At 34.2% G+C, this 11371-nt stretch overlaps 1 protein-coding gene across 2 annotated transcripts; it reads right to left on the bottom strand.

The window, feature by feature from the left end:
• Positions 1-2981: 2981 nt before the first annotated feature.
• Positions 2982-7020, bottom strand: LOC121726259 (3'(2'),5'-bisphosphate nucleotidase 1). 2 transcript variants are annotated; one of them, XM_042113532.1, is made up of 7 exons: positions 6661-7020; positions 6352-6474; positions 6128-6269; positions 5800-5904; positions 5077-5363; positions 3640-3792; positions 2982-3127 (listed from the first exon to the last, which is right to left on the bottom strand). In XM_042113532.1, the coding sequence occupies exons 1-7, from the start codon at positions 6778-6780 to the stop codon at positions 3017-3019; spliced, it is 1041 nt and encodes a 346-aa protein (XP_041969466.1). In that variant the 5' UTR covers positions 6781-7020; the 3' UTR covers positions 2982-3016. The 2 variants fall into 2 exon arrangements, with proteins under 2 accessions (XP_041969466.1, XP_041969468.1); XM_042113534.1 differs by lacking the exon at positions 5800-5904.
• Between the last annotated feature and the right edge of the window lie 4351 nt (positions 7021-11371).

The following is an 11371-nucleotide window of genomic DNA, read 5'->3' as shown; positions in this document are numbered from 1 at the left end:
CTGTGGAAATAAACCTAAGGTGCCATGCCGTTCCGATCTTTTTTCGTTCCGAAAAATTCAATTAAAATGCCACTTTATAACACACTATAGTATATGTCATAATGTAGGATATTATTTGAATTTTTAGAACTATAGTCTGTCATAAAGTGGCTTTTTAATTGAATTATTTGGAACTAAAAAAGATCGGAACGGCACCATAAGTTTATCTCCACAGTTTGTGAGTATATTCTGTCATAAAGTGGCATTTTAATTGAATTATTCGGAACTAAAAAATAATCGGGACGGCACCTTAGGTTTATTTCCACAGTTTGTCCATACTTTCGCATTTCCGCTGGTCGCCGTGCTAGCGCTACAGGTAGTGTATACTTTAACTCTTTACTAATAAAAAAGTTACACAATGAATAAGCTCTATAATGTTTTGTGTTTGTCAGTTCAACGACTTTTCGATCGTATCAGACGATAAAATATTGACTAGACTTTAGCGCAGCTATACTCAACCTGCGGCCCGCCGGAACCTTATCAGTTATCATCGGCAATATAGTGCAGAGTCGCGGTGAAAGTCGTGAAAAATTTTCTACTTTTAAATCGTTAATTTTGAAGAACGTTATTTTTAACCCCAAAAAATTTGTTTGCGGCCCACAACACCAATTGTAAATTTTTTATTAGTAAGGCGGTTCATCTTTTGTTTCCTACTTTTACTGTTGTTATTTGAAACCTAGTCAGCGCTAGGCTGTTATTAGTTTAAGAGGGTACTGTAAGTACAATTTTTGTTGCATTTTACAATCAACCAATGTCAGACATGTTAAATGGAAATTGATAGTATCTTCTAAGTTATATGTTTAAGTACATTCCAAAATATTAAATATTACTTTCTGGTAGTTTATGTTACATAATATGAGCCAAAGATGACGAATCCAGTATTTTACTTGTGACATGTGAGATTATTTGACCGACAATGAAATTGTTTTTATAGGGTGTAACAAAACTAAATGATAATACTTTAGGGTGTGTACATGTTTCTTGTATAGAGAGTTCACAGTGAAAGTAGCAGCGCTGATAGACCATTTTTTTTTTTCATTTTTGTATGGGGAAACTCGTGACGCTCGGGCAAGACCCAGGGTTATAAGTAAAAAAAAAATTGGACTTTCACCGCTGCTACTTTCATAGTGAACTCACTACAAAGAATACATACACATCCTTTAGTATTATCACTTAGTTTTGTTACATCCTGTATAGGTGGGGCTCGATTTATATGCTTGTGAACCCGAACGCGCGGTGATTGGCGGCTACATTTAAGAGGGCGACTAACCCTAAATTGACGATTGTATAATTAATTTTTGTACTTTAAAATAAGCCCCGAATTGTTTCATTTTCTAAACAAAGATACAACATTATATTTCCAAGAATTCGATCTGAGCGAAAACACAATATTTTAAAATTATCTCCATAGAAAAAAATCACAAAGATGCATCTAATTTTCACGGATTTTTCATATATGTATTGCCATAACCGTGCATTAAACTAAGTCAATATTTTATTTTAACACATTGAGAGTGATGAGACACTGATCTAGCGGATTTTTAAAAAGTTGTGCATTGATCGAGTTATTAAGAAAAAAGTAACTTGGCGATAATTCCGCGTCGTTCTTTTTCACCTGACTTATGAAAGACGGGCGTGAGTGTAAAGAGAGAAGGACGATGTTTGATTTTTTGCGTTAGTCGCCCCCTTAAATAATTCGTTACATACATTAGCTTGTAATCTCGCGGTGCAGCCGCCAAAACCGCGCGTTCGGTCGGACACATAATTATAAATCCATCCTTTTCTATTTTCAAGTGTTTTATTTATTTCTGAAATAAAGTGTTTGCTTATTAAATGATTTTTTTTCCTAGTAATATGATAGCTAAACAATACTATTTTTAGAATATCTCTAATGCTTATTATCAACTCCACATTACGACAATCGGAGCAACATTGTAACAATAACAACATGTTGTTGTGATGCAAATATTTACGATATAATCGTTTTTGCATAAGTGTGATAACCGATAAGATAACTCGTGGAACTTTTGTATAGAATATTGTGTATCCATTTCCTGATCGCAAAACTATTATACTATTTGAATCACAATTGGCTAGAAGCTGTTGCCTTGACAAATTGGAATGGTTAATCAATGGAAACCTTGACAGAGTATGATTTTATTACCATTAAATTAAAGGTAATAAAATCCTGCATCCTGGATATCCATTCTTGCACAATTATTATAATAGGATATTCATAGATTGAGTCAACCATTTAGAAGGTGGAATAGCTGGTGTGTAACCGATCACCGAATCTTGCCAAATCTTATCTACGCGGGATAGGGTTTGTCTCAGCAGATGATTTAATTTTTTTCGAGTATCTAGGTAAATAGCTACATGTAATATCAGAGAAGTTGATTCCTATGCAAATCGGGGACCTAAGTAGTTTGGTTCCGTTACGTCAAACCTAGCCGACAGATCACAATTAACATTGAATTGACATATTCGACCAAATAACGTTGGTCTGTCAATTGCATAGGAATCAACTTCCTCGATGGTACCTCTGTCATTGTCGTATTGTAAGTGAATTTTTAAGTAAAAAATGGCATTCATCTTCTCACAAAAATATGTAACAATGAGTCACTAAAGAAGTAATTGCGGACTGTGCGGTTTGCCGACTGCCGTACCGGCGTATCTGGTATCATTAGCTGGTATTGCATTAAAACTGCCGATAGTACGATATCCCGAAGTAGCAATAGCACCTCTTAGATTGCTCATTTGTTAAGGAGGTAAGAGGGTAGAACCATGCAATGACTCATCGCCAAACACTTGTCTTTGCTGCACGATTTTGATTTCAAGGACATGCGTTACGCTCAGATTTAAATTATATCTATGTCTGTGGTTACGATACTGCATGTAATTTTTGATAAAGGTAATTTACAAAAGACAATAAAACACAGACGTAGCCTCCACATAATATAATATTAGCCAGTATACACTATTTACATGCGAGTTTGTCCTTGAGCTCCTGTGGTATCTTGCTGAGCGCGAACGCGTGCAGCTCGGCGGTGGCGGCCGCCAGCACGCCCGTCGCGTTCGGATGGCCCACCTAATGAGGAAATGCTTTGTTATTTCATTTATATTATAGTCAACTATGAGTCCACCCCGGCTCCTACATAGCCTAGCACTCAGGGACATGTTAGCTATACATTGGTGAAATAATTTTTGAAATCGGTCTAGTAGTTCCTGAGATTAATGCGTTCAAATAAAAAAACTCTTCAGCATTCTTCAGAAGCATATAATATTATATTAAAATATATTAAGTATAGGTTAAACAGTTAAAAAACTGTTATGTCCTCTAAACCTCTCCTAGTGCGGCCGTAAGCCCCGTTACGTTGACAGGCCTCATCGGGGAAGGATAGTATTTTAGAAGCAATACACAACAAGGGGCGGAGATGATATTCCACAAGAGCTAAGGAGAGGTTTAACATGTAGGCAACACCGTCCGCGCGCCGTTGCTAAGTTGTGAGGCAATCACGCAACTCGGGTCCCCGGCTTGTAATTAGTATTGGTGGCTCAATAAACTATTTTACTGCATTACTGAGGTGAAATATAACATACCTCAGGGCCGTACTTGTAGCAGTTGCCGAGTATGTCGGTGAGGCGGCCGCCGGCGGCGCGCAGCACGGCCTCGGGCGCGCACGTGTCCCACTTCTTGCAGCCCGCGCTCGCGAACACGTACACCGACGCCGCGCCCTCTAGCAGCTGCAGAACCTGCGGACATCAATTCCACTTAATTTGGCAATGTTGCAGCTTCTGTCCCGCAGATAACACCTCAGTTCTACTAAATTCTGGAATATTGTCGCTCCATCTAGTCAGAACTCAGTTGGACTGATTTAGACCTATCAACTATAGAATAAGATTTTTTATTTGTTAACAGAGTAGGAGGTTTATTTTTAACTAATTACTACTACAGCTTGACTACTACAGTGTGCTGTAGGTCAAATCTTATATCTTTAAACGAGCAATTCTTGAATATATATTATATACAGTGTAAACTCCATGTAACGTCACTCTATTTAAAGACAAACTCTCTAAAGCGTCGAAATCAATTGACTTTGGTTGGTTTAGCTTGTCTACCATACAATGGTACACTCTACATAGCATCACACCCAGTCCCAATAACATTAGCATTACAACAATTGAACAATAAAAAGTACCTTTTTAAATTACTAAAATTATTAAAAACTGCACAGCTGTCTTTTTTTGTCGCATTGTTATCCTAGCCCGCGATAAATTCGACTTTCGGCATCATGCATACAGAACTTTCTAAGAAATTAGTCCTTTTGTTTACGAATTGAGATTGATTGCACGTGTAGGGTTTTTTAGAATTTAGTAACTAAATAATAATAAGGAGTCATGGATTATTAATATCTATTCGTTATCTTAATATTCTCAGTTATAGTTACATAAACTTTCAAACTGAAAATACGGTTAGTAAAAGAAAATCACTGTATAATGACGAAAAAGTATTGATTTTTCTTCTCTCCATTTAACGATAACTCCATATAACGTCATAAAATGCATGGTCCCTTCAGTGTCGTTATATAAAGTTTACACTGTATATATAATTGGAATCTCGGAATCGGCTCCAACGATTTTCATCAAATTTAGTATATAGGGGGTTTCGGGGGCGATAAATCAATCTAGCTAGGAATCATTTTTATAAAATGTCATTTAATTCGTGCTTTATCGAATACCGAACGAAGCTCGGTCAAATAGCTAGTATAATATTATGGATAAACTATTTTAAATTTGCTTGCTTTGGAACTGCCTGATACCGCTTAAGGTCACATAAATATTGCAATGTATTGAAAATGTGTACCTACTACCTAGGTACACATTTTTGACAAGTATTGTAGAACATGTTTTTTGACGAAGTTACTTTTCCTTAGTTTTATTATTCGTAATATATTATAATTATTTCTAGTTTTGTCGAGCGACCGACCTTATAACACTTTGCGTGATAATAAATTGTAATAAATATGCTGAAAATACCTTATAACCAGCTCCGCCAACTCTCAAGATCTGGCTAGCGTTCATGACCTGCAGGGCCTTCTCCACCACGGGGTTGGAGTGGCTGCGGGTGGTGGTGATTACGAGCGAGTCGGGGGGCGGCGCCGGGGTGAACCCCCCCACTCCCACCTCCTGCAGGCCCCAGATCGTCCGCCCCAGGATCTTCTCCCCCGCCACCAGGCTCCTGTAGTACGGCTGATGTATAACCCCTGCTACGGGCTGCTCGTTCACCGATATACCGATCAGCACCGTTACATGTTCCAGAAATCCTGAAATAAGCACCTACTTAAAATACTGTTTTGTGTAATATTTTATATATAGATTAAAGTTAAAATACCCATGCATTTGTGTTACTATAGATTACACCAATGTTTAAGTCCGGTTTAGTAGTGTCAAGTGTGCAATTTTAAGTTTTCACAAAATTATTATGTTACTTCATAGTAATTATAATAATAATGAAAACTTTTATGTCATTTTTATGGCACTTATAAAACTGTTAATTAAAAGTAATTTGAAAATTTAAATTAATTCGCACACAAAGATCCTTGAGAAGTGTTGGTTGTATCATACACACATTATTCTAAATTAAAAGCATGCCTTTTTAGTTTCAAAGTGCTAATGCAGAATCTTACTTTCTACGGGTGTTAAATATTTTATGACATCCACGGAACCACAACTAACTACATGTTCAAATTATCCAATTACCAAAGTTCGATTGGAGCAAACTTAAGTACCACTTGATGCTTATTAGCGGATGAGTCAAATACATTTTCCATCTTTCCCAAGGATCTCTCTTCAACATAAGAGCACCTAGAATAATTAAATATCAGAGTAACAATTTTTATGTCCCACAAGCATATTTCGCTTTCAATTATTATATAAAACTAATATCCTTGTGAGTTACCACAAAATCTAATGTTAAATGAAAATTTGCTAGCCGTTTAATACATTGAACCTTCCTTAGCAAGTTTTAATATTATATTGTATATGTTTCTTACTTTTTGTAAGAATTATATTTAAAAAATATTTAAACCTTGTGTATATTCTGATGTTCCATCCAGGGGGTCCACCCAAACAACAATGTCCTCTTCTTTGACACTTTTCAAGCTCGCCGGACAATCTAGTCTCAAAATTTCTTTATCTGCCTCTAAGACTATACTGTCTGTGACTTCTTCCTGCGAGTTATTGTAAAGGTTCTATTGGAACTGAAGATAATAAAGTATAAATAGTGTTAATTAATTGAATTTAATAACTTACCTCGCTACTTTGACATTGCTCCTCTTCACCAATAATATTCACCTTAGGAAACTGAGCAGACAGTGAAGCAATGATACACTTCTGTGCAGACCTGTCTGCTTCGGTTTGGTAATCATCTTTGGCCTGTAGTAAGTTTTATTAAATTAACATTTTCATACAGATATCATTTTTAATTCAACCATAATTCAACAAAGAGAAAGTTACTTAAAAAACTGGCAACCTGATTAGTCACAAAATAAATGTAGGTGAATTAAAAAGCTATTAGCCTCATTGCATTGTATATTGCTAAATAAGTGACGAAACGATTACCTTTTCGACAATGCCGAGTTCGCCCTTGCTCATAACATCCCGAACTATTTTCCCTGCCCTTCCCGCGACCGATACTGACGAAGCTAGTAATCTTACGACTAAAGGAACATTTGCAGACATTTTATAATCGCTTTTTATCAATGTTTTGATATAAATACACTAGGATTTACCCTTGAATTGCGAACATTACTTAAAGGTATTTTTAATTGTAATGGGCGCTCACATAAAACGGGTACCCTAAATACAACAACGTATCTTAGCTCCCAACAATGAGATAATGGAAAATATAATTTTATCGCTATGTACCGTACGTAAACGTAGAATTTAGAATTTTAGAATAACAATGGATTATGGAATAATGGAATGACATACATTTGACAAATGACAGACAACATACCACGTTGACATCTATCAATCTTGGTACTTGTCAATGTCAAAATCTGACATTTGTCAGCTTTTTTTTCTTAATATGGCACTACGGCTATTTAACTATGGCCAGAGTCGAGTATATTGGCGGGAAAACAATATTCTTTTTAAAATACAATTTTCAGCATCGTTTTTCTATGTTGTCAGGTCTACAGTCTAGTCAAACTTTGACTGTCAAAGTCTAAGTAAAAGTTAATACAGTCAAGAAGTCAAGTCGGTCGATTCTTTCGTCGATCTTTAATAAAACATCATTGATGTTTTATTAAAGATGGCGTATGCTCATACAAAGCGGCCCTCAGAATTTGTTCCTGTACGATATATAAATACCTACCTCTGGTATATCTATAAATAATTATAACAATGAATGCGATAGATCATACGTTACTAATGATATAGAAAAGGATTGCTATAATCATAAACTTATAATATTATGGCTATAATATTTTATTACGTCCGTGGCTATATTGAGTTGCACGTCGGCACGCATGCGCGATTATTCTGTCACACGATTATCTGTCCTTATCACGCTGCAGTTGTCGTCCGTATTTTCTATCCTTTTTTAGTTTAATGTTTAGGATGTATATAACATAGACTTAATATAAACAGGTTTATGGTATATAAGGTCAAATTGCGTACTACGTCCAATTAAATTATGAAAGTACTAAATATGTAAAAAATTGGACACCCATATACTTATTATTCATTATAATGATTTTATAATAGATTTTTAAAGAACTTTTCGATATTTAATTATTATTGAAAAAAATTGTTGTAATTTGACTAGGTACCGCAAATGGCGGCCAAGAAAGCTCGGCAAATTTATAAATGATGGTGGCGAAAAAAGGAACTAACGCTGCCACACACAAAAACGACTTATTTGACAGTTCTTCTGTACCAGCAGCGCCCCCGTTCAAGTTCATATAAAGTCTTGTCGCACCCTTCGAAGGATAATTTTCATACAATTTGAAATATTTCCCCAGAATTAGCGGTGAACCCACTTTTTTTTGGGCTTAAAAAATCGCAAATCGTACAAAGAAATTGATAAGCAGTTTTTTAGATGTTTATCTTTGATACAAAGTTACCAATTCTGACGAATTCTCAAAAATTGTTACACTTCCGGCAAACATTATATTGTATGGTAAATGGAAATTTTAAAATGAATTATTTCACGTAACTTATCGGTAAGGTATTCATTTTTTGGTATCAATCGATGCAGGATGTTATATTCTACTATATATTTCGAAATTAGGTCTGAATCTTTGAATTTATAAATGTTATATAAGTACATCCTTAAATAATTTGTGGATAATGTTGGAAAATATCCAAATAAAAATTAATTACTAGATGTTTTCATGTACTTCGTGGTACGTAACTTTTTCATCCTTTTTTACCTTATAACTATAATTTTTGCATTTCCTAAAAACGCAGCTTGGCATGTCAAAAACGTGACAGAATGATATTCTAACCACGGACGTAAAAAAAGATTCTAACGTGACTCGCTGCCAACATGCAACTAATTCAAAATAAGGGACTTACCTTCATTTGGCCGTATCAGACTGTACGCGCTAGTGCGATATCTACCTTTTTTTATAATAGAATATCATAGGCTGGCCCAATGTGTAGAACGGGCGTTCGCGCGTTGGCGGTCGGTATTTCGCCTGTTCTACACATTGGGCCAGCGCGCCGGCCAACGCGTTCGCCTATATGTAGTGCCGACTTTATATGTGCAAAGGCCAAGGATCTTGTTCAAACTTAACCTTGGGTGACATACCTTCAGGCTTCATCTAAGTAATAAATATATATTATAAAGTTTAAGTAAAATAATAAAATATAATAATTTTTGTAATCCAGATAGAATACGCAGGTGTGCTGGAGATTTTGAAATTTGAAATCACCTACTGTTATTGTAAGTAGCCCATATACCCAAATTCAACATTTCGAGGCCTAGCTAGGACCATAGATAATACAATATACCTATATAGAGAGCCAACGAATACTCACAAGCAGTAGAGAGCTAGGACCAAGCTAGGACCTAGGACTTAAGTCAGTAACAAGTGGTAACAAGTAAACTATATTAATAATTATAACAAGCGAAACCTTTGCATGAAATAAGTACAACTCAAATATTTTTGCTTTAAAATATTTAATATATAATATAGACTATAACTTAACAAAGTACACTGTTACTCAGCGTAGAAATAATTTGCAATTACTTAAAGCTACCATAATAATATGTAAACATTTGATTATATTAAGGCACTATACTAGGATCCTCTCATTAAAAACATTACCAATGATTCCCAATCTAATTATGTATGACGCTCACAAACAAACTGTTTGCTAAACTTATAAAGTTAGGTATAACTTTCCATTATTTCAAAAATATGATGGATATTTTTGAGCAAAATTTATTATTTTGTAAAGGCACATTTTTTAAAACAACCGTCAACTAATTACATTACAAATAAATTGTATGTTTTCATCTCAGCATAACTTATTTGTATTTAAAAAAATCCGCTATCAATATTTTCGCCTATCTTCGTCGCACCTGCTAAATCTTGTATGTGTTTTTAGTCAAATTTTCAGGGGTACTTAAACAATAAACTATTTTATTTATTAATGGTTGGACCTATCGATAAATTAAAAATGCGGTATGGTGGAAATTCTTATTATGTATGAACTAAAACCATTTATTGATAAATTCATCAATAATTCAATAAAATAGTTTATTGTCTACCCTTGAAAATTTGCCTAACACATACAGGATTTGGCAGGCGCAACGACGCTATGTTCTTCCTCGTCTTGCCAATCTTGTCACAAACGAAAGTCAGTCAGTTCACCGGTTTCGACGCCCTCGCGATTCAAACAAACAAATATTTTCTACTTATAACGTTAATACAAAAGTATACACAAAACCCTTACCAAATAACATTTAAATGAAAATATAATCTTATAAAATATAAACCAACACTTACTAAATTTACATTAGTTACCCATACCTTCAATATATTCTATTTCAATTAGAGTTTACACAATAATAAATTGATAAAAATTACAACATTTTCATAGATACCATTCGAATAATTAATTTTATTATTACAATAATAAAGCAAAAAAAAAACAATCGATCAAATTAAAATAATGATAAAACCTTACATGCAATATTAGTTAATAATAATAACAATTGATTGCCCAGAGTACAAAATATTTAAGACTATAATATCAATACAAAACATAATTTTTATAACTCAATATATAAATTATATGTATTTCCTAATTTTAACTTGATAATTTTGTAAACGCTTTAATAACACAAACTCCTTTGATATTATTCTTATTCATAAAGCAATCATAACGTTTTAAACCATAAATGATAAAATATATAAGTAAAGAACTTAAAGAACTAAAATATTTAAAAAATTGTCTTGCCGCATGATACAAATTAGGGCAAGTTGATTTTCATCATTCGAAATATATTGCGAAAAATAAATAAATTGTTCCAACCTTTAAATTACATAATGCTAAATGCTCTTTGTATAATTATTAGTTACGCCTACATTATAGTTATTAGTTACGCCTATTTATAATATTGCAAAAAAGCTACATTATTGATGAACAGATGTTCAGTCTTAGTGATACTTCCATTTATTTTTGTTACAAAAACCGAATACATAATGAAAAAAAGGTGATAACTTTACAGTTGATCAATAATTATTATATATTTATTATAATAAAAAACTATGCTATTTTTTCAAAATACCGAGCTTCTAACCTGTAGGCCTACTACGAAATCGTTTTGAGACTCAAACAATCGTACGAGAATGCCGCGTCCTGCTCTAACAACGTCATTTCACGTTTGTTAGAGTAGGACGCAACATTCTCGTACGATTATTTGAGTCTCAAAACCGTTTCGTGGTATAGGCCTAGAAAAGTTTGACTGCGCAGTTTGTGCTGATGGTGTACACTGTACAAGCTTGGTACAACAAGGGTACATGAAAATTAATCCTGGTTGCACCTTCAGGGAGGATCAACTAAGCTCTCGTGTACTCTACATACACTGTTATCTTTGCCTGTGTCGTGTCAAGTTTCTAATACGCAAGACTAAGTTAAGCAGACCTTTTATTAAGCAAATATTTTTACATGTGGAACTGTTAACGAATGTAACAATATTATTTGCAAGTTTGATTATTATGTATCATAATCCTTAAGTTTTGTATTCCAAAAATGATTATTCTACTAAAAAAAGTATACTCAAGTATATGAAAACTTTATGGGCTCAAGCCCA

The sequence above is a fragment of the Aricia agestis genome, chromosome 4 (genome assembly GCF_905147365.1).
Source record: "Aricia agestis chromosome 4, ilAriAges1.1, whole genome shotgun sequence".
NCBI classification, from domain to species: Eukaryota; Metazoa; Arthropoda; class Insecta; order Lepidoptera; family Lycaenidae; genus Aricia; species Aricia agestis.
This window is presented reverse-complemented; position numbering and strand designations above follow the sequence as displayed.

Bases quoted from the DNA above. Each gene is read 5' to 3' on its own strand.
- LOC121726259 (XM_042113532.1), bottom strand. From the start codon at position 6,780: ATGTCTGCAAATGTTCCTTTAGTCGTAAGATTACTAGCTTCGTCAGTA. The intron at 5,364-5,799 runs GTAATTGGATAA...TGCTTATTTCAG, and splicing joins TTTGCTCCAATCGAACTTTG to GATTTCTGGAACATGTAACG. The intron at 3,128-3,639 runs GTATGTTATATT...TTTCCTCATTAG, and splicing joins GCTACAAGTACGGCCCTGAG to GTGGGCCATCCGAACGCGAC.